At 50.7% G+C, this 23,214-nt stretch overlaps 2 protein-coding genes across 2 annotated transcripts; one reads left to right on the plus strand and one right to left on the minus strand.

The window, feature by feature from the left end:
* Positions 1-1,197: 1,197 nt before the first annotated feature.
* PCYOX1L (prenylcysteine oxidase 1 like) lies at positions 1,198-12,531 on the plus strand. The gene is made up of 6 exons (XM_087816912.1): positions 1,198-1,285; positions 5,132-5,338; positions 6,694-6,868; positions 8,536-8,747; positions 10,982-11,122; positions 11,578-12,531. Exons 1-6 carry the CDS (start codon positions 1,198-1,200, stop codon positions 12,234-12,236), a joined length of 1,482 nt encoding a protein of 493 aa, XP_087673038.1. The 3' UTR covers positions 12,237-12,531.
* A 4,590-nt stretch (positions 12,532-17,121) lies between these two features.
* IL17B (interleukin 17B) lies at positions 17,122-21,694 on the minus strand. The gene is made up of 3 exons (XM_016210614.2): positions 21,626-21,694; positions 19,225-19,514; positions 17,122-17,358 (listed from the first exon to the last, which is right to left on the minus strand). Exons 1-3 carry the CDS (start codon positions 21,644-21,646, stop codon positions 17,127-17,129), a joined length of 543 nt encoding a protein of 180 aa, XP_016066100.1. The 5' UTR covers positions 21,647-21,694; the 3' UTR covers positions 17,122-17,126.
* Between the last annotated feature and the right edge of the window lie 1,520 nt (positions 21,695-23,214).

Below are 23,214 nucleotides of genomic sequence, written 5' to 3' on the forward strand. Positions count from 1 at the left end.
GCAAAGTAGAGTGAAGAAGTTATTTTAAAGTTAATATGATTTACCATGCAAAAACTCCACATGATTATATTAAGTCCGCACATAAAAGAAGTTCACACAGCTATCAATGAATGCTTTGCTCAAAAAAGAATTTAAGGAACATTTTCAGTCTTGGGAAGTAAACTTAAAGTGTTTTGCATTCTGACATTGCCAAAGTTTTTGTTTTGGGGTTTTTTGTTTTGAGATTATGAGGAATGCATAGTCATTCACCTACTAATCCAGTCTGGCCCTGTTAAGACTCATAACGCTAATTTAGGACCCCAGCTATATGCCCTTTTACTATTCTCTGAATCCCTTCAGTTTCTTCTCTTAGCTATAATATAACTCAATAAATAAGGATTTTTTACTTATTCTGAAACTCATTCCCAATTTTATTTCCTGCTAGAGGAAATCTATCAGTGTGGTAAACCATCCACACTGACTAGTCTTGTTTTCTTAGAGGGCGAAAATGGGAGTTTATCCCTTCCTTCTTACCTTCCCTCCCATGTGAGTAGAGAGTGGATGAAATCCTTCTCTTTTGTTCTTTTTAAAGTAGAAGGCAGGAATATCAACTATGTAGACACTGCAAATAAACGTAACAGCAGTCTCAGGAGCATCTGGCCTTGTTTCAGCAAATACACAGGGTAACCCTGGCTGCATTCTTGGTCAGCGATGTCCAGCACTTGCAGCCCCTGTCTAGCGTTTTCACATTCCTTATCTCACGTGATTTTCACAACCTCCTAGAAAGGTGGAGCAGGGAAACTGAATGCGACTCAGAGAAGGCACGTTCCAGAGCTAGCACATCTCAGACGCTGGGCCTGAACCGAGGCCGTCAAAGCTGCAGTTCTTTTCTTTCACCAGTCTCCCCGCGGCGGGACCCTGGTCCTGATGCTGAGCGCCCGAAGAGTGCACACCTGCGCCGGAGCAGGACCAGGCAGCCAATGAGGAGCTCACACCAAGGAGGCGGGACGAAGAAGCTGCCAATGACAGAGCCCGCCTGGAGAGAGATGAGGGCCTGTGCTGGAGAGGGACGGCTACCCGCCCAATGAGAGGCTGTGAGCCCTGAGGCTGGAAGGCGGGACGGCCAGTGGCGCTCCCCGGCGGGTGGGCGGGGCAGTGAGCCCGGCGCCTACGCGCCAGCGCCGGAGCCCCCGCGTGCTGCCCCGGTCGCCGCCCGCCATGGCCCGCGCTGCCCGGCTCCTCGCCGCGCTGGCCGCGTTCCTCGCCGCCGCCACTACAGGCGGAGACGCCCGGCCCAGTAAAATCGGTGCGGGAAGGACGCGATGGGGTGCTGAGCCGGGGAGGGTGCGCGGGAAAAGGGTCGTCTGCCGGCAGCAGCTGGGTGGGGGATGGGGGAGGCAGCTGGGCGACCGAGGGGTGCTCGGGAGAGGAGCTGAGTGGGGAAGAGGCAAGAGTGCGACTGAGCGAGGAAGGGGACTACAGTAGTCAAGGTGCTGTTGCGGAGGGTGGCATGGGCATGTGTCGAGGGTATCCGGGGCGGAAAAGAGGCTTGGGGCAGGACTGGCTAGTGATCTCACCGAAAGGTTCAGAAACTGAGCATCTGCCATGGACCTGGCTCTTTGCCAGATGCCCGATGACAGAGAGGTCAGGGTCTGGGAGACAGTCATTCACAAAGGTTTACTGAAGGCCTGGGTAGCAGGCGTGGTACTCCTGGTTCCTGAAGGAGAAGACTGCACAAAACGGGGAAGTTAGTGCTAAGGCTGTAAGTACCCTGATAAAGAGGAAAGGCACTTCACCCCAGCCTCTGATGGCTCTGGGAGGGCCCTGGAGGGCTTTCTGGAAGTAACCTCTAAACCACAACCTCAGGAGAGTAGGAGACAGGCATAGTGGAGACAGAACCCATGGTAGGTCTGCCGGAGATAGATTTGCTGAGTGACAGAGTGGGGATCTTTTTAACATCAATCATTTTATTTGTGGGTGTGCGTTTTTGTGGGGTTTTGGAGGCTGTTTTTCGCCCAATATTTTATTTTGAAAAATTCCAAACATCCACCAAAGTTGAAAGACTTTTGTAGTGATCATCTGTATACCCACCACCTGGTTCCTGCTATTAACAGACTGCTGCTGTACTTGCCTTATCACATACCTATCATACATCCATTAATCCATCTTACATTTTAATGGATTCAAAATAACTTGCAGACATCAGGACACTTTGCTAAGTACTTTATCGTGCATATCATTGACTAGCATTCCATATTTGTTTACATTTTTTTTCCTCTTAACAGTTGTCATTTTAACTCAACATGACTCAAAGATTGTCACATCCTTCATATATAAAATTTCCATAGGTAGGCAGAGATGCTGGGCTTCTGGTGTGGGGGAGTAGGAGTCCCTACTCCACTCCTCTTCCTTCTGTGTGCCCACTTGGCAAGGAGGGATGTCCCATGGGAGCACCACAAACTTATTAGGGTCACGAAGTGCTAAGTCTTCTTGGGTTACAAATCCACAGCTCAGGCCACAAGGGGTTAAAATAGACTGAAGCATGCCAGAAATCAGTTTGGGACTGAGAGTTTAGGATTTTCAAAGGAAAGAGAATTTGAGGGCCAGAGTGGTCAAACAAGACCTCGTGGAGAAGGCGGATTTTAAGCCAGGCGTTGAAGGATGGGGAAGAGTTAGGCAGGCAGTATCTGGAAGTACTGGGCACTGTTCATCTCTTGGGAATGGACAACAGAGCGGGACACTCCCACTGACCACTGGGGAAGGCTTAGGGCTTCCTCCCGGCAACACTGTTTCTGGTAACACAAAGCTTGCTGCCTGCCTCATTCCAGCTGGCCCTGCCTACCTCACTCCAGGGGTCATCTGGAGCAGGATATTTGGCAATGCCAAGCTGCCCTGTAGCTTCCTGATTGTCGTCAGCTCTCTGACAGGAGCCTCTGTCCACCCTTGATGGTTTGGACTCTACCCACAATGAGAATGAGGAGCTTCCTGTTAGCATGGCTTAACTCTTAGACTGCTGCAGGATCAAATCTGAACACCTTGTTGTGGCATTGGACCCTTTAAGTCCCCCATAGTTCCTCACGCTCTTCTCTCTGTTGAGGATGTGTTTCTGCTCACAGGCAAAGCCCATTGTCCCCCAGGGTCCCACCCAAACATTCCTTCCCCAGTGAAATCTGTCTCCCACCCTCAGGCAGAACTCATTGCTTCCTCCTCAGGATTCCCTGAGGAGGACAGGATTCCCTGTCACACTTAGTCACACATTGTCATAGCTGATTGTGCATAAGTCTTTCTGCCCACTCCCTGCCTGGGCTCAGGAGGACAGAGGCCCTGTTGGATTCATTGTGAGCCCCAGCACATCTTACCACAGACCAGAGAGTAGGTATCAGTTCATGGGTGTTGAGTGAGCGAGGTCTGCTTCTCTGTGATCCCTGGGCAGCTCCCAGGTCTTGTGATAACTGGTTTCTTTGGGAAAATGGGCAGTTTGGGGCTCTTGTTGCAAATGGAGGGGAGGGGAGCACACTGGTTTAAAAAGGTTAATGGTATTCTTGGAAGTGGCTTTGTAAACACTAAGAAGGAGGAAGTGGTTTTTTTCCAAGGTACAACAATACTTAATGAACTCTACTGCCTGCCAGGATCTGGGGCCATACTGACCTGTTCTTAGTCCTTAAACAGCCCATTTGAGCAGAAAGGGCCGAGGACCAGGCCAAGGGTAAAGAAAGTGTGATGCGAAAATGTGCTGGAGGGACCCCTGATTCATCTTAGGTGGGTCAGGCAAGCCAAGCAGTTACATGAGAGCCATAGAAGACAGTGAGGCAGAGGATGACGGTGCATTCCTGGTAAAGGGAGCAATGCAGAGGCACAGGCATGAGAGAGCAAAGTCATGTTCCACAGCAAAAGAAGTCAAGACAGATAAGAAGGTGGAGTATTGCGAGGGTGGGTCAGGGAATGGAATACGTAGAGGCCAGATGATAAAGAACCTTGTATTTTTGCTTTCCTGACAGGAGCTGGTGGTCTTAGGGTCTAACGTAGGTCTAGGAAGGACAAATCACACCAGATTTATCTTTTTCTTTTGGGGTAGGGTGACTAGACTGTCAGATGAGAGGATCAGATACATGGTGGGCAAAGATGGTGTGTGGGGTGTTAGGCCAGTTCAGTAGCTTCATAGTTGCTTTACTGTTCTCTCACAGTCCTATTTAGTTTTAGTATCTAGATTAGTATCTATCTGAGCAGTGGCTCCCACTAGCACCTCACAGCCCAGTGAAGTAAAATGTTTTTTATCAGTGACTTGGATAAGAATACTGATGGCATATGAACAAAGTTTACAAATAACAGGAAGGCAAGAGGTGTAGGGAAGACAAGGGATGATAAGACTCAAAACAGACCTCAAAGAGCAGAAACTTTGTAACAAGAGTTACATAGGGAATAAAGTGCCCTGTGTGATAATGAGCATCCCGTCACAAGGTGCGTTCCAGTCTTGGCAAGGACAGATACAGAAATGATTTCAATATCAGGTAATAGGTTGGACTGGACCGAGGGTTGGCTGACTTCTTCAGCAAAGTGTCGGAGAGTAAATATTTTAGACTTTGCAGGCCATATAATCTCTGTTGCAACTACTCAGCTCTGCCTCACAGGCAAGCAGCCAGAGACAATAAGCTAAAGAACAGGTTTGGCTGTGTTCCAATAAAACTTTGTTTGCAAAAACAGGCATCTGCATAGATTTGGCCTACGAGCTGTATTTTGCCAACCCTCCCAAACACTCATCTGCCTAACAGTACCTGTCAGTGGCCAGGTTTTCATAGTGAAATAAAAATAGGGACAATGTAATGAGTTTTGTATCAAACTAAATTTATTCTCTTTAAATGATCCTGAATTTTTTTGGTTCCTGCTTTTTTGCTACTAATATGTATACTAATATGTATTTTTTAGTGTTTTTTTATACAAAATGAGGGTTACAGTAGATGGCAGTTTTCAAATTGTCCTTTGCTCTTTAGTGATTGCTTTACTAAAAACTAGTCTGCAGATTGCCTTTTTGAGATGTTATGAGCCTCTGCAAGTGCCTGGGAATCAGTAGTCCAGGAGGCCATGAAAGTGTGTCCTGCAGTCTCATGCTCATACTCTGTCTCTCTCCTTGCCTGCCTCCTGGGCCTGCTGGCAGCTGTAGTTGGGGCTGGAATTGGAGGATCTGCCGTGACCCATTTCCTTCAGCAGCATTTTGGCCCCCACGTGCAGATCGATGTGTTTGAGAAGGCGACAGTGGGTGGCCGCTTGGCCACCATCTCAGTCAACAAACAGCACTATGAGAGCGGGGCCGCCTCTTTCCACTCCCTGAGCCTACACATGCAGGACTTCGTCAAGCACCTGGGTGAGTACACCGTCCTGGGGCTCCATTTCCAGCCCTCAAGGCTGGCAGTAGCCATCAGGTCCTTCCCAGATTGCCCACCCCTGATGGTCAAGGCCAGAAGATCATGTAGCCCAATCTCATTTTACAGATGGAGCAGCTGAGACCAGAGAGGGGAAGGAACTTGCCTGAGGTTACACAGTGAGTTAGTTGCAGAACCCGGATTACAACTCAGGTTTGACTCCCAGGCCAGTTTCTTTCCCTTTCAATTTGCTGCCTCTTAATAATCATAATCGAAATGGCTTACACGTGCTGTGTGCTTGCCAGGTACCTGGCATCCTTGTAGGTAGCATGTAGACATTACTTCTAATCCTCCCTACCAGCCTGCAAGATGGGGATATCTCCTCCTGAGGAAATTGAGGCTCAGAAAATGTATACACCTTGGCTCAGGCCATGAAGCTAATAAGAGAGAGCTGGAATTGAACCTTAGCAGCATCTATCAAAACCACAAATACGTATACTGTTGGACGCAGAAATTTCCACTTCTCAGAAGTGATACTTACAGATGCGCAAAGATGAAGACACACAAGGTTACTCATCACAGCATTGTTTATAATAGCAAAAGGTTGAAACTCTCCTACCTGCCCACCCACTGGGACTGAGACTAAATAAATTATTGTTTTAAGTACACAGACTAGTCAGCCAGATGAGGACATCCTTTATGTCCAGGTATAGAACAATGATCTCCAAGACATGGCATGTCAGTAAGGTGCAGGACAGTCTATATAGTATGTAGAGGGGACTAACTCAGAGATATACACATTTATGAGTATTTGCACAAAATATCTCTGGAAGGATGCTGAAGGAAGGTACTTACTAGTGACTCGGGGATAGGAATGAGATGGGAAGGGAAAAAAACTGTGACTTGGGGAAGGTCCTATAACCTCTAAACCTCAGTTTTCACATCTTTGACACCTGTCCTGCCTCTCCCCAGGCCATGAGAGGAGGGAGTGAGATACACAAGTCCCTGTGCTCTGTAAGCTGTAGAGTGTGGATATGCTTACAAGGAGCTGAGATTCTTCCTGAGTGGTCTTGGTGCCCAGGGCTGCCATCCCAGAGCTGTCCACCTCTGACATTCCGGGATGACATCTGAATTTCACTCTTGGCTGAATGGATCCCTTTTGAAAAAAAATAAAATGGTACATTATTTAATGTTCATCTCTTTGTTGACTAGCCAGCCCAACATTCCCCCAGTGCATTTTAAACAAGCAGCACAAATGGACACAACATAGCGTTCATATTCCCTTTAGTGGAGCCAGCCCATTTGCACCCTTCAGGAAGGTCCAGAATTTCAGCTTCAGGGCTCCTTGTCTCCTCAGGGCTGAAGCACCGGCGAGAGGTGGTGGGCAGGAGTGCCATCTTCGGTGGGGAGAACTTCGTGCTAGAGGAGACGGACTGGTACCTGCTGAACCTCTTCCGCCTCTGGTGGCACTACGGCATCAGCTTCCTGCGACTGCAGATGTGGGTGGAGGAGGTCATGGAGAAATTCATGAGGTAGGGCTGGGTAGAGCTGTGGGGCTTCCGGAGGGAGAGGGGAAAAGAGGTGGGCGAGGCACTGGCTGACTGTACATAGTCAAAAAGGAAAAGGTACTTGCTGGGTGTGAGAACGCAGCAGCATTCATCCAGGCCCCCAGTGTGAGCAATGTACTAAGTTGGTACAGGCGGGGTCTCTGGTATTGTCACAGCAGCATTCTCTTTGACGCCACTCAGCTAAGCACGAGTCATAAACTCAGGCACCTAAAAGGGCTTACCTGGGATGTACAGCAGCGTGAAAAGGAAGGTAGGGAGTGGGCCACCTGACAAGCAAGGCCTTCAGAAGGGGGCAGCCAGCGCTGCGCTAGAACCAACTGTGGCCGTGTGGGAATGCCAGCCTCGTGGCCAGATCTTCCAGTTTTTTCAGACAAAGCTAAAAATCTAGAGTTACATGTGGAATCTTCCGGTTTTCAATGTACGCAGCCAATTCATCTTATTAGCCCAATGAAAGACATCTATAGGCCATGTGTAGCCTGTGGGCTAACGCTTACGAACTCTGTCCCCCAGTTTTCCCATCAAGAACAAACACCTTTCTACACCCTTCTCTCCTCCTTAGGTCCCGGCCCCTCCCCATCACTTCCAGATAACAAGGACGAGTGGCCTGTAGTCCCTCTGTCCACTCACTTGCCAAGCTTGTGCTCCAGCTCTCCTTGCAAGTCCCTCCTGCAGGTTCTCCCCACTTCCTGGCCCAGGTGCAGAGGTGCCAATGCCCAGCCCTCAGGCATGGCCTCCAGGCCTCCTTCCTGGTCTCTGGCACTGCTTCCCTCTGCCACTTTCATAACTATACTTTTTATGGCACTTCCTCCTTATATTCTCCAGGTATCCCCCAAAGGTTGTTCTTACTGTCCTTTCTTGTTTTTCTCCCTGTCAGTTGTATCCAAACATACAATGCCACATTCGCCCTTTTGTGGAAGACATCCCTGTCAGCCTGTTGCCCCTTAGGTTCCAGACCCACATTTCTAACTGCTTCTTGCACACCTTCTGGGTGTCCCGTTGCTAACCAAACTCAACATGTTTACACAGCAACCCAAGCAGAGGCAGCATTTCAAAGGCTAGCCCATCTGGAAATCCATCAGCACATGCTACTGGCGATTAGGGGAGTTGTGGAGGGAGGGACAAGACATGAGCTCTGGGAGTGGGTGAGAGTCCTGTTAGATCAAGCTAGCAGAGAGAACGGGCTGGGCTAGCAGAGAGGGTGACAATGTTGGCATGAGACAACTGCCATCACGCCTGATGTGGTCCTAGAAGCCAGGGCAAAGCCAAAGTTGCTAGAGAGGGGGATACGTCAGTAGGCTTGTGGCCTTCTGCCTGGCAGTCCCAGCTGGGTGAGAAGAGGACTGTGCCCTCAGAGAACTTTGCAACTGTCATTCAGCAGAGCCACCATGTGAAGCCAGGTCTGGTGGGATTCTGGGGTATTTGCCCTTCCCTCTGCACTGTCCCTCTAGGTGGGACAGGCCACCACAGCCAGTGAACAGACCAAGGGGGATGTAACTAGCCTCCTCTCTCTTGATCTCCACGTGGAAAGGAAGGTGGGTCCCTGCTGGCCCTCACAGATGCAGTGATCCAATAGTGGGTGGTCAGCCCAAAGGCCTTTCTGTATAAGGGCTCCGGCTCTGCGTGTCTCCCAGGATCTATAAGTACCAGGCCCACGGTTATGCCTTCTCGGGTGTGGAGGAGCTGCTCTACTCATTGGGGGAATCCAGCTTCATCAACATGACCCAACGCTCTGTGGCTGAGTCCCTGCTCCAGGTGGGCGTCACACAGCGCTTTATCGATGACATCGTCTCTGCCGTCCTTCGGGCCAGCTACGGCCAGTCAGCAGCGATGCCCGCCTTTGCTGGTGAGCCTGAGGCCCTCGGCCTGCCCACCTGCCCTTCCCTGGCCCACAGTGCCCAGCATGAGCTGGGCTCCCCATAATAATCGCACACCTACCTGGCTCAGTAAAATTGCCTGAGCACTCTGTTGCCCCGACTCCATTTGATTCTGTCATCGGTAGTCTGAGCTGGCAGGAAATGGTATTTACCCCACTTCACAGATGGTAAAAGCAAGGCTCAGATCTCAGGTCTGGTGTGTTTCTACTACTCCCCACTAGGTTAGTTTCAGGAACTACTGGGGGCGGGGAGCCTGGGCCCTAGGTATTCATCTATTAGCCCACCTAATCTTCCCAGCTCATGATGGGCAGTAAGCATGTGCATAACCCACTCTCCTCCAGCACAGGTCATTAAATCTGCCTGGGGGACCCTTTGGGGCATGTCTTCCCCAGGACATGGCCACCATTATGGGCCATGGAAGATATAATAGGATTTTGCTGGGGCAATAGGACGATGGGGGCCTGGGGCATTTAAGGGCAAGAAATGGCACCAGCACTCTCTGGCTCCTCCCAGCCTCATCATATGGAAGGACCCAGGCTCAGTCCTTGGTGCTTTTCTCATGCTCCCTTGGCGAGCTCAGCAATCACAAGGCATTAAGTTCCACCCACCTGCCTCCTAAACATGATCTCCAGCCCACACCTCTCTCCAGAACTGCAGTCTCATGTGTCACCTGCCACCCCTGTGTCTCCACTGGGAGATTTAATGGGCATCTCAGACTCAGCACATCCAAAGCTGAGCTACTGACCTTTTCTCCAAGAGCCAGCCCCTCTCAACTTGGTTGGAAGTAACTCCTTTCAGTTGCTCTAGCCAAAACCTTGTTTCATTTCTTCCTCTCATATTCTTCACATGGTATGTCAAAAAATCTCATCTGCTTTACTTCCATATATATCCAGAATCCAACAGTTTCCTACCACTGCTTCCTCCCTGGTCTAAACCATTAGCATCCCTCACCTGGATTATTGCAAGTCTGCCACCAGATTCTCTTGCACCTCCCCTATCCCCACAGGCTATTCTCAACACATCTGCTGGATGATCCTTTTAAAACAAAAGACAAAAGACATCATGTAGGGTCTGCCTGTGAAACTCAATAAGGGCTCTCAGTTTCCTTCAAGTGAAACTCAAAGTCTTTCCAGTGGCCTGCAAGGCCCTACATGGTCTAGGCCCCACCACCTCCCCGCATTCACCCCAGTCCAGCCACTCTGGCCTCCTCTCTGTGTCTCCAGTGTTCCAGGTGTGCTCCCCACCTTAGGGTTTTTGTGTGGCCATCCCTCTGTTAGAACATTCTTCCCTGAGACGAAATCATGGTAACTCTCTCCCCATCATGTCTTTGTGCAGATGGTACTCTTTCATTAAAGCTACCCTACCTCCTAGTTTTACCCCGCCTCTTGCCCCAGCAGTCCCAGTCACCCTACCTTGCAGGTATCATCTTCTAGCAGACTATTAAATTTACTTATTTTATCTCCCACTAGAATTTATGCTTCCTGAGGGCAGGAATCTGTCTCCCTTGTTTACTGATGTAACCCTAACACTTAGTACAGTGCCTGGACCATTGTAGGCACTCAGCCCATTTTTGGTGAATAAATGAATGAAAAGGTATGTAATTAACAAGCACCTCCCATGTGTCCAGGATACTATTCCTCTGGCTCTTGGAATGGCTAGCTCCTTCCCAGCCTTCACATCCTGCTAAGTGTCCTCTCATGGGGCTTCCCTGTTCCCTCTTTAGTGTTTTATGTGTATACTTGGAGATATAATTCGCACACCACACAATTTACAATTGAGTGGTTTTGAGTATATTCACAGTTGTGCATCCATCACCACAATTCAGAACATTTTCATTGACCCCAAAAGAAACCTCTTACCTTTAGCTTTAGCCATCACCTCCCCAGTACCCCTAGCTCTCCAGTCCTCCAACACCGAATTTGCTCAGTGTTTCTATGGATTTGCCCGTTCTGGATAGTCAGTATAAATAGAATCATACAACCCATGTTCTTTTGTAGCTGGCTCTTGCATTGAGCATAATGTTGTCATGTCATAACATTGTAAATTTGTTGTATTTATTTGTGTGTGTGTTGTCTCCATGCCCATGGTTGGGAGGAGTCTTGGCCTGGGAGGGAGGCCCAGGTAGGATGGTGGTGAATTCTTTAGCCCTATTTACTGCTTAGTGATTCTGAGAACCCACCAACCATCTTTCCCCTTTGCCCAGGAGCCATGGCGCTAGCGGGGGCCCAAGGCATCCTGTGGTCTGTGGAGGGAGGCAACAAGCTCGTTTGTTCTGGTCTGCTGAAGCTCACCAAGGCCAATGTGATCCATGCCACAGTGACCTCTGTGACCCTGCAACATACAGGTGAGTGGACAGAGCAGGGGACATGGCCACTCCATTCCTAGACAGTGAATACTTACACCTCTTCTTTCCCGAAATTCCAGTTCTGTTGGCCTGGGAGGATTCCAAAAAACCAAAGGGAAATTCCAGCATTGCCAAGTGACACCAGAGGGCACTGTTGTCCCAATTCCAGTATCAGAGCCAGAAAACAGATTTGCATTAATCTAGCTCTACTCATTTGAATACCAAGGATTTTGAGCCACAGTCAGCAGCAGAAGCAGAGCCAGAGCTTGAGTCTCCTAACCCCCAGTCCAGTGCTCACCCTGCAGCCACACCAGCATGGAAAGACAATGCTCACCATCAGGACCGCCCAGCTCACCCAGGGTCTCAGACCCTCCATGCTGGGCCCCACATGGGAGATCAGTGGGTAAAAGCCAAGAAGTAAGTTGACTTTTGTGTTCTCTTTTCTCTCCTTCCAGAAGGGAAACCCTTGTACCAGGTAGAATATGAGAACGAGGTGGGCACTGGCTTTGACTTCTACGACATAGTGGTCATTGCCACCCCCCTGCACCTGGACAACAGCAGCACCATCACCTTTGAAGGCTTCGACCCGCCCATTGATGTCATCCAGGACTCTTTCCAGCCCACCGTTGTCTCCTTGGTCCACGGCTACCTCAATTCCTCCTACTTCGGGTTCCCTGACCCTAAGCTTTTCCCATTCGCCAGTATCCTTACCACAGACTTCCCTACCTTCTTCTGTGCCCTAGACAATATCTGCCCGGTGAACATCTCAACCAACTTCCGGCGGAAGCAGCCTCAGGAGGCAGCCGTTTGGCGAGTCCAGTCCCCCAAGCCCCTCCTCCGGTCCCAGCTAAAGACCCTCTTCCGCTCCTATTATTCAGTGCAGACAGCCGAGTGGCAGGCCCACCCCGTCCATGGCTCCCGCACCTCCCTCCCTCGCTTCGCACTCCACGACCAGCTCTTCCACCTCAATGCCCTGGAGTGGGCGGCCAGCTCCGTGGAGGTCATGGCTGTAGCTGCCAAGAACGTGGCCCTGCTGGCTTACAACCGCTGGTACCAGGACCTAGACAAAATTGACCAAAAGGACTTGATGCACAAGGTGAAGACCGAACTGTGAGGGCTCCGGGGTGAGCCTGGGAATGTCCATCCATGCTGAAGATGGATCACCCCCACAGTGGCCAAGCTGCGCAAGCTGCGCCCACCCACCCTGCCTCCTCCTGACCCTCCTGTGTCGATCAAGTGTCACCTCTCTAGTGTGGGCCCAGGTGGCCTGCTCTCTGCCTCTATCTTAAGGATTCTCAGAGTGGTTGTTCCTTTTTAAGGGAGAGAGTAAGAGAAGGGAGGGAAATTCAAACTAGTGTGTTCATTTTATTTATTTTTTTAAAAGAAGAAATAAAAATCCATCTTCTCCAGCTGCTTCGGACTTGGTTTTCTAATAGGAGACAGGAGTGATGATGGGAAGGAATATAAGACAGAGAACTCTGAGTCCAGTTTATTGTTTAGCACTGCCTACTCCCACATGTAACCAGGTGGTTACAAATAAAGTAGAAGGGAAAATCAGAAAGCAGAGGGCTTGTTGGATGTGAGGTACCTAGTTAAGAACTTATTAGACACTATCTAAGCCTCTCAGTGACACCACATGTTGAGGGAGATGACTGTGATAGGACCCAAGGAAGAGATAGTTACCCCAGTAGGGCTGTCAGTATAGCTCTGAGCTTCCTGGCAACCAATGGAAAATGGGAAACATACTGGCCATAGGAAGAGGAAAACTTCCTTGGCACCTGGAGGAATTGACCATTCTGCCCATTATGCAGGGATTGAAGAGTGTAACAATGATCTGTCTTGCAAGAAGACAAGACCCTAGGTGGTGGAGGGCAGTTATACCTGATCCCCAAACATTGATTCCAGCAGAGTAAAGAAAGAGAAGGTGCTGGGGTGGAGTTCAGAGGTTAGCCTAATTTGGATGCCCAAGTCCCACCCAGACCTGCTAAATCTGGCTCTGGGGTTGGGCCCAGGAGGATACAACACTGCCAAATGACACTGATATTGTGGCTTTCCTAACGAACAACCCCAGAGGTCATCCAGCTAACATTTTTTTGATAAAATGGAGATAAAAGCACAAAAGGAGGAAATAACTTGCCCAAGGTCTCTTGGCAAGTTCATAGAACAGACCTTAAACCTGGAGCTTCTCCTTAAAATTAATTGAGCTCAGCATGAGGCAAAATGCCCTGTAGGTAGGCAGAGGGCCAAATTGACTGAAAATTTTACCATGCTGAGGCAATGGTAGTGTTCATAAAAGAGATGGTGTCTTTAAAGTGCGAGAAACAGCCCGGCTGCTGTGGCTCTGGTTGAGCATCAACCCGTGAACCAGGAGGTCACAGTTCAATTCCCAGGCAAGGCACATGCCCAGGTTGTGGGCTCAATCCTCAGTAAGGGGTGGGCAGGAGACAGCCAATCAATGACTCTCATCATTGATGTTTCTATCTCTCCCTCTCCCTTCCTCTCTCCAAAATCAATAAAAGCATATTTTTAAAAATTAAAATGCAAGAAGCATGCCCTTAATTATTACAGGAATTATGAAGTTGACACATTGATACAAATGCTTTTTGTTGACAGTAGAAAAACAAACTCAGAGTGACTTAAGCAATAAAAGGGTTTTTTTGGTTATCATAACAGTCCAGGCTCAGGGCACTGTGCAATGCCGGCGCCATTGTTTCTCTCATGGTCAAGGATGGCTGCCAGCAGCTCCCAGGATGAGAGGGTCTTCTCCCACGGCCCCTAAACCAAAGTCTAGGCTCTGGGCCAGTTGGGCCCCTGCTGAACCAATCCCTGTGGCCAAGTGAATGCCACATGCTGATTGGTTTAGGACTCAGCTATGGACCCACGGATGAGATTAAGCGTACTGGCTTAGAAGAGTCAGGCCCCATCCCTGGAGCAGAGGTGGTCTCATCCAAACTACAAGGTCAGAGGGATATAAAGGGTGTTGGAGAGAAGCACAAAGTCAACCATAGGTAGGATGGGGCTGTGCTCTCCCCCTCCTCTCCAGTCCAGTGAAATCAATGTGTAACGGCATCTTTTCATGGTTTGTATTTAAAATAAAGATGCCAGAGCTATCATGGTATAACTGATGATCATAGGTATTGGGCCAGAGGACCAAGACCAATACCAAACTTGTCCCTGAAAACCACCCCTCTCTTGCATACCTAAGGATGTGCACAGAAGAGGCAAACCAGGGCAGTTACATCTGGTCCCCAAAGCTGGCATTCTGGCTCCGTGCCCCAGCCTGACTGCAGTGGAGCTGGCTGCTTCAGAAACTTCCTTTGTCTGGGTAGGCAGGCCTGAACAGCTCAGAACCAAACTGGGCCAAAATGCCCATGCTGCCCACTTCCCCAAGCCCAAACGTGAGAGCTGGATCTCGCTACCTTCCCACCTACAAGGAAACGGCAGAGATTCCTGAAGGCGGAGGAAGGGAGCATGAGGTGCCCCCAGGCCCACCAGAAGCCCCCAAGGACCCACAGCCCTCTGGGAGAAGAGAGGGCATTTGCAAAGAGAGAGCCCTATAATCTGCCAAACAAAACAGGAAAGAGGCCACACATTCTCATTAGTCCTGGAGGCAGCACAGTGCACGTTTAGAACTCAAAGGAACCTCACCCCTAGAGCAGGTGACTCAAGATTTCAGCTCTTTAGGGGGAGGAGGGCTGTGGGGGGTAGAGTTGGGGGTGGGTGAGGAATGGCGGGGAGGGAGGATACCTTGCTCCTAACCTACCTTTGAAGGAGCAACAGAGGGAGCTAGGGACAGATCTTGGGCTCCTTATGAGGCCCCCTTGCATGACATGCATTCGTTCATCAAGCCCTGCACCCCTATTTTGCATGTGGCACTGTGCTAGCTGCTGGGGATGCAGCACTGAAGTTGGCAGGCGAGGCCTCCCTATTCTTAAGGAGTGGGGAATTCTCACCAGAGTGGAAAGCAGGAAACATTTCAACTCAGACCAAAGGAGGTTAGGGGCACAGTGCAGACCCGGTTCTCCAAAGGTCCTGAGCTCCCTGCTGCTGCCTTTAAACCAGGGGACTGAGTGGGAAGGGCCAGCTGCCAGCCCAGGCTCACCGGAGCAAGCTCCTGAGTCACAGAATGATAAAACTGCAGGAGACCCTGAAGGGCCCTAAATCCCATCTGCTCGTTTCACAGATGAGAAAACTGAAACCTGGAAAGAGGAAAAGCCAATATCCATATAAAACTAATAAACTGACTGGCTTTTATTGAAGATCTCTGTGTGGCTGATGCCCTGCTAGGAGTCCCACCAGGCGAGGGGTCTCCCCACCCAACCCCTATGCCCCAGGGCACCTGGGGTCTCCTCCCAGGACGAGAGCAACCCTCCTGCCGCTTGAACCTTCCCATACCCTCACCCCACAAAAAAGCCTTGGACGCCATGGGTCCCTCATGTGTCACCCAAGTCTTAAGGCCTGAAGAGCAGGTTGTGGGGGTCTCAGAGACAAGCAACCCCCCAGGGAGGAGACGCCGCTGCCGAAGGCATCAGCTTGGGCTGGCACAAGAAATCTATTTTCCATGTGTCTGGAGCCAGGCCGAAGCTTCCTGGGGTAATTTTAACCAGTATCCACTCTAGAACAATACCAAAAAAGGTAAGTTACTTACCACCCCAGACAGACACATACCTAACCAGTGCCCTTTCGTGAATTATGGAGCTTTAATACATTGAGAGCTAAAGCTGCTGTAAGCATTGAAGTTAGAGCAGCCAAGTATTTCTATACTGGCTGATGGCCCTCTTATTGAAATGAATTCTAAAGTTCCAGCTATTCTTACCCTCAGAAAATAGCCTGAGCCCCTCAGCTGTCCTGGGGGAAGGAAGGTATTTTTAGACCTCAGAGCAGCTGATTTAGGATTTGTTGCAGGGGCTAGGAGGGCAGGGGAAGGATTGAGTTGCAAGGGTCTGATGGGTGGGTGGGAGTTAGCATCTAGGGGGCAGGAGCCAGTAGGAGCTTTAGGGCAACCCAATCCATACTGCCTTTTTGATCAGCAAAGTGTCTTGATATAAACCAGCGGTTCTCGAAGTGTGGTCCTCAGACCTGCAGCAGGAAACTGCATTAGAAATTTGAGTCTCACCCCCCACCTCGAACCTACCGAATCAGAACCACTGTGTGTGGGTCGCAGCAATCTGTGTTTTAACAAGCTCCCCTTCTCCCTGGGATGATTCTGGTGCCAGCTAAAGTTTGAGAACCACTGATGTCAGCAAACCATCTAACCAGATCCCCTTGTGGATAAGGCTGGATGAAAGAATGATCTATGTTGATGCTTCTCAACTCTTGAGTGTTTGTTCAAAACCAGAGATCCCCAGACCAGAATAAATGCATTTCCATGTGAAAATTCCAGGGGGTCGCTGGCCCAGGTTTAAAATTCCTGCTCTTCAGCCCCCCAGAGGCTCTTCTCTGGGTCTGAGGCTGACCTGCAGAGAATCTGAGTTGAAAGAGACCTTATTCCAGCCAGAACAGGAATCTGCTCCACAGTATATTCTTCAGTGGCTCAGCCTTAGCTGGGCCCTTCCAGATACAGGGAGCTCACTGCTCCCAAAGAGATTCTTTGCAGTGGTCCTGGACGTAACTGGAGAAAGTTAACTCTTGGTCACTCCCGCATAGGTTTATGCCAACCAAGCTCCGATAACATGGCTAAAATAAGGCTTATAAACCCAAATTAAAGGAAGTAGGTGACTGCCCTAAATGGTATAAATAAATGCAGTTGTGTTCTTTTTTAATAACCTATTTCAGTGTTGGACAACTCTGAGTGATGCAAAGTCCTCCTTTATATTGATCTGAAATCTACCTCCAAGGAACCTCTTCCCCCCCCTCCCTGGTTTTGGCTTCGGGGCCACAAGGAGCACACCCAAGGTCTTGCTTTAGAAAGACAGCGTTTACTTTTCATTGGCCTTGTGCGGCAGAGGGGTGCAGGGAGGGCGGCCTCCAGCTGCCCGCGGGCTCTGGGCCTGGGGGGGGGGCTTCAGAAGATGCAGGTGCAGCCCACGGCGATGGTCTCCATGACCGCGCGCTGGCGGCAGGGCCCGGCGCGCGGGGGCAGCGGGCAGAGGCGGCGGCGCACGGGCACCTGGCTGAACACAGGCACGCTCACCATGCTGCGGTCCTCCTGCATGGTGAAGGGGTTCACGCAGCCCAGACACAGGCACCGCGCCTCTGGCAGGTCCTCAGGGACACGGCTGGGGTCGTGGTTGATGCTGCAGGAGGGCAGGAGAGAACGCAGAGCTGCTGCTGCTGGTGTGTTGGGCCGGGCGCCAGGGTGGGGGGCAGCAAATCAGCACCCATGCCCCTGCTTTCATAACCCCGGATATTCATTCCCACGGCAACACTGTGCTATGTGTTCCAGGTGAGGAAAGGAAGCTGGGAAGGCAAGTCACGCTCCCCAAGGGTATCCAGGTTTAAGGTCACCAGTCACCCAGTTTTCTTCTTTCACCCAGCAAGACCTTATCCTAATACTACATGGTCCTGTGGGGTAGCAAAGAAGCTAAGGACCCTCTGTCTCCCTCCCCTCTCCCCCTTATTTATAGTCTTAAGAAACTTAACCCATGGGAAGTAATATATGAGAACATTTATACCTGATTCCCACTGGAAGAGGGGTCAGGAGGCCTAGGGTCTATTCCAACTTAATCTGTATTTATGCAACAAATATATTTCACCCACCCTCCACATGAGTGAGTCTGTCCTTGACATTAGGTGTTCGTTTATGGACAACACAGAGGTATAGGGACTTAATTTGCGGCCTTATCTGAGGCTCGGTTTCCTCATCTGCTAAACGTAGGGGATGAACTTGACTTGTGGGCCTGCAGGGTCAGGATCATCTAGAAGCTTGTTAGAAATGCAGAATCCGCCCAGCCGGGTGTGGCTCAGCGGTTGAGCATCGACCTAGGATCCAGGAGATCAAGGTTCGATTCCCAGTCAAGGCACATGCCCAGGTTGCGGGCTCTCAGCCGATTAATGTCGACTCTCATCATTGATGTTTCACCTCTCTCTCTCCCTTCCTCTCTCTGAAATCAATAAAGATATATTTAAAAAAAGAAAAAAAGAAATGCAGAATCTCATCCCCCCAACACCACCTCTTGAATCAGAACCTGCATCTTCATAAGATCCAAAAAAAAGTCACGGGCACAGTAAAGTGAGAGGCCCAGGTTTGGAGGATATTTATCTACCCTTCCAATTGCCACAATCCTGATATGGTAGCCACTAGCCACATGTGACTATTTAAATTAATCAAAGTTAGCTCCCCCATCACACTAGCCACATGAGGCTAGTTGGACTTGATATCATCACAGAAAGTTCTCTTGAACATGTTATTCTGGAGTCTCAGGACGTCAGTTGTGTGGCCTGGGTTTGCGAGTGAGGACCCTTCAAGGCAGTCTATTTCTCCCTTATCCATTCACACATATACATGTGGCCCCTTCTGAGTGCCAAGTGCTGTGCTAGGAAGCGGAGCTACAACCAAGGTAAGACACCACCCCCGGTCATCTAGGAGCAGCAGGTCATGATTCCCAGCCTAGCTGTGCACCCTAATCACGTGAAGATGTAAAAAATCCCACTTTCTGGGCCTCGGCCCTGGAGGTTTTGATTGGATGGAGCATGAGAATCTGTAGATGACTCTAATGCAAGCATTGGGTAGGCCCTAGTCTAGCATGAGACACAGTCAACTCAGGGCCACCTGGGAATGCTGTAACTGAGAGGTGTATACGGGATACTCCAAGCTGAAGGAAGAGACATTCAGAGAAGGCCTTGCAGGTACTTCAGCAGGGATTTCAACAATAACAGTAGTGCTCTGCATGGATATCTTATTTAATAACAAGTCTATTAAGTAGGTATTACTATCACCTCCATTTACAGTTGAGGAAACTGAGGCTCAGAGAGGTTAAGCAGCTTGCCCAAAGCCACATAGCAAGTAAGAAGCAGAGCCAGGATTCCATCCCAGGCATTCAGGCCTCTGCATCCAAAGTCTTAACTGTTACAATGATGGGAACAGTAGGCAAGGTGTCGTCCGTTCCCCCCAACCCTCAACACACAACGCAGCTTGCCCACGGCTACCCAGCCTGGCCTACCTGTAGCCCCATGGTGACAGGCTTCTCTTGTTGGACAGCCACAGCTGCAGGTTGACCTCACACTTCCTCCTCACTGGCTCAGAGCTGTTCCTCAGCTGGGCCACCATCTCCCCAAGGTTTCTCTCGTATTCCTCCATGCGGGCGTATGGCTTTGCCCGTGATACCAGGTCCAGTGGCACCTGATGAGGCCCAGGGGCCAGGGGCCCTGGCCGCCCTTGCCCCTTCCTCTTGCTTTTGGGGTTCCTGGGCTGGCCCAGCCCCAGGAAAATGGAGATGGTGAGAAGAAACAGCTGAGAAGGAAGGCCAGAGGTCAAAGGTGAGAGAGCCAGGACTCCCTCTGGGCCAAGATTCAGGGCCCAGAGAGGGGAGAGGGAAGAAGAAGGGCCTTAAGGGGGTGACTCTTACCTGCCATGCCCTGTGCTGGTCCTACCAGCCCACCACACATGTGTACCAACACTTTTATGCACCACATTCATCACTAAGGCCTGTCTGGTGCACCTTTTAAAAATCTCCCCAGCCATTTGGATTGATGGAAAGGCTTCTAAGGGCCAGGGGTGGATCTTTTCTAAATGTTATTACTTGTAAATAAAGTCTCCGCACCCACCCACTTCTCTCAGTCTGTACCACTATCCTAACTTCCCTGAACAGCTCAACAGTCTCCTCCCTGTTCTCCCCAAACTCCCCACCCTGGCTCCTCCCAATCAGTTCTCCACACCAGGGCTAAGAACATCTGTTTGAAATGCAAATCTCACAAGGTCACCTTCCTAGGCCTCAGCTTCCTCTCATAGGTGCTTCATCCTCTGGCCTCCTCTCAATCCCTTCCTCTCGCCATGCTCCTCCCTGCCACAGGGACTTTGCACAGGCTACTGCCTGCAGAGTCTCCTCTCTCCTCACCTTCTGAATGTCTTTCACCCCTCTAGTGTCACTTCCTTAGAGATGCCTTGTTGGACCTTTTTGGGCTCTCAACACACCACATGCCTCTTGCATGACTACTATGGTCTCATAGTCCATATGTTCACACACATCATTTCTATGTCGGTCCCCCACTAAGCACAGACTCCATGAGGGCAGGCTCTGTGTCTGAGTAAGTGAATGACTGTCACCATCCCTGCCTTCTGTTAGCTCACAGTCTGGGAGAAAGAACAGATGGTAAACAAGAAAACAAACACCTAAGTCTCATTAGAGACACGTGCGATGGCGGGACCATGCAGCATGTGGTTAGAGGACAGGGCCACCCGCTTAGCCAGGTGGCGGGGTAAGGGTCCTGCAAAGCGTTTCTGGAGTGCGGGCATGTCAGGTGAAGTTTGAAGATAAGAGGGAGGCAGGTGGGAAGCAGTGTGAGAGCAGATTTGAGATGCTTAAGAGCTTTGCTGAAACAGTGAGGCCCAAGTAGAGTGTGCAGGGGGAGGGGGCGTGAGACGAAGTTGGAGAGATGGGCAGGTGGAGGCCAAGGATCTCTGTTGGCCTCCATGACACCTGTGCTCTCCACCTCCGAACCCTCTGCCTGCCCCACCCCTCACCCTCTCCTCACCCACTCATATCCACCCTCACCCGCTGCCATCCACTTCTGCCCTCAGAACTGGCAGTGTCAGGAAAGCCTCTGGCTCACACAGGAGAGAACCCGGGGTGGGGTGGAGGGAGCAGAACCCAGACTTCTCAGGAAGCTGGGGAGAGAAGGGCCAGAACTTGGGCAAGGGCCAGGGCTGGCCAGATGGGAGAAACCTTCAGGGGGAGTTTCATCTTCTCTCCGAATCGAGACAGGCTCCTACCTGCCCTGCAAGATACCCAGCAAGTCTTGACCCTTGGAAACAAGTTTTAGCATAGTCCTTCTTGGCAGAACCATTTCCTGGAGCAAAATCCACAACAGAGATCCAAGTCACTAAATTCTTCCTTTTTGGTCCTAGATTCTGATGTAGAAAAAACGTCTCCCTAACAATAGGCTTTCTCATCGCATCTGAGTTTCTCACTTGGTGTTCTTAAACTCTGACTCTTCATTCAGAGAAACCCAGACTAGAATCGAAGGCCCCCTTCCCTCATGTTGCAGATAGGAAACAGAGACACAGAAGGACTTGCCCAAGGCCACACAGCCTGGCTCTCAGGACCCAAGGGCTCTGGAAAAATCCCGATAACTGAGTTTGCCAGGATCTCCCCAGATGCCTTTGGCCTGAAAGGGCTTCAGTGTGGACAGGCTGAGCCCAGTTCAGGAGCCTGAGCTACTGGCCATGGCTGCAGGCTGTGAGACCAGTCTGTTTCTCTCTAGTCCTGGGGGAGAGGACAGAGGGAGAACTCTGCAGATTCCAAGCCAAACAGAGGCAGACATTAATTAATGGGAAAGAAGTACCGAAACACTCGGGTCCTAAAAAGGGGTGGGGGTGGGGTGGGGTGGGGAAGCACCACGTACCAGGTTGCACAGCCAGTCCATCCCGACGAGCCAGGCGGTCGGCCTGCAGCTGCCGCCCGCCTGGAACCCCAGATGCCTCCACCAAGAGAATGGCAGCAACAGGATGGAGTGAAGCAATTATAGCTCATCAGGGGGCTGCTGGGGGTGGGTGGGCTCGTCATCGGCTGGGAGCCTTGGGCCCCCAGCTGGTTGGGCCTGGCGCAGTGGCAGGCGGTGAGGGGCGTGGGGGCAGGCCAGGAACGAGCCGAGGTGCCCAGGGGCTGTTGACTGAGGGACAATGCCCTGTGTGTCTGGCGGGGCTCTGGCGGGTGGCACCTCCGTCTGTGGCCTGCGGCCGGCCAGCCGGCCAGCACCCACAGGGCCTGCTAAGACAATCAGCTTCGTTTGCTTTGGGGATGGCAAGGGGGTGAGGGCAGAGGAGGGACGGGCTGTCCGTTGGTCAGGAGAGCAAATGTTCTCGGAGTGTGCTGGCCAGGAGCAGGACACAGACCCCATCTCCCAGTGAAACAGACTCAACCAGTCTCAGGTGAGCTCAATGGCCCTTGGTGACCAGAGTTCCACCTCCTTAGTTCATAGGCAGGGAAACTGAGGCTGGATCAGGAAGGGGCTTCTGCAGGATTACAGTGAGTTACAGTGAGACAGAGCTAGGGTTCATACCTGGTGCTGTGCAGGGCTCTATCCACCAGCCCAGCCTGTTTTTCTTGGGATATTTTCTGTGCAATCCTGGCCTGCTGGGAATGTGTTTCTGAATCTGTGTTCTCACTCGAGCCAAGTCTCAGATCCATGAGGACTTCATGGCCAGTCGTTCTGGCCTTCCTGCTGTAGTGTGCCCCCTTGCATAGAAAAGGTCTCCACTCCAGGGGCGTGGCCCCATGTGACTATCTGTGACTTGATTCACTCTCGGCCTCAGTTTCCTTCTGTTAAATGGGTATCATGCCCAGGAATGGACTGTGGCCTGGCCTGTTTCTCCCTGAAATCTTCCTGAGGCTCAGTTCCCCCATCTCTCGAATGGGGATCATCACAGCATCCACCTTTGGGGGCTGTTATAAGGAGTAAAAGAAATACCCTATGTTAAACAGCTGGCACAGAGCCTGGCACGTAGTAACTGCTCAATAAACACTTAACTATTTATTAGGAAAAGTATTATAAAATAATTTTATAATTGTTTTTATAAACATCAGCTGTTCTAATTAGCCTTAGAGCTAGCACAGTTAGCATTGCTCAGCCAAGCCTCCTTTCTACCCCCTTGGGCCCACCCTCCTGGCTGAGAGCGCTCTGAGTTTCACAGGCTCTGGCGACAGTTTTGTGAGCTCAAGTGACCCCAGGGTCTGTGTGTCCTGGAATCACATGCTGAACTGACCAGCCTGGCTGGTTGAGGTCTCTCACTCAAGTGAACAGCCCAGCCAATTGTGAGTGAGTAGTCCTCCCAGGGAGGTGGAGGAGGGGTGGGAGGGAGTGTGAAGAGGGCAGGACAGGGACACTGTGAGCAGACATCCAGAACCACGGCGTCTTGTTGAGTGGCCACTCTTGGCCATTTACAGGAATGAGCCAAGGGGAAGAACGCAGGGTGCGAGGCGCTCCTGAATGTC

Source organism: Miniopterus natalensis, chromosome 4 (assembly GCF_054644295.1).
Source record: "Miniopterus natalensis isolate mMinNat1 chromosome 4, mMinNat1.hap1, whole genome shotgun sequence".
Classification (NCBI taxonomy): Eukaryota; Metazoa; Chordata; class Mammalia; order Chiroptera; family Miniopteridae; genus Miniopterus; species Miniopterus natalensis.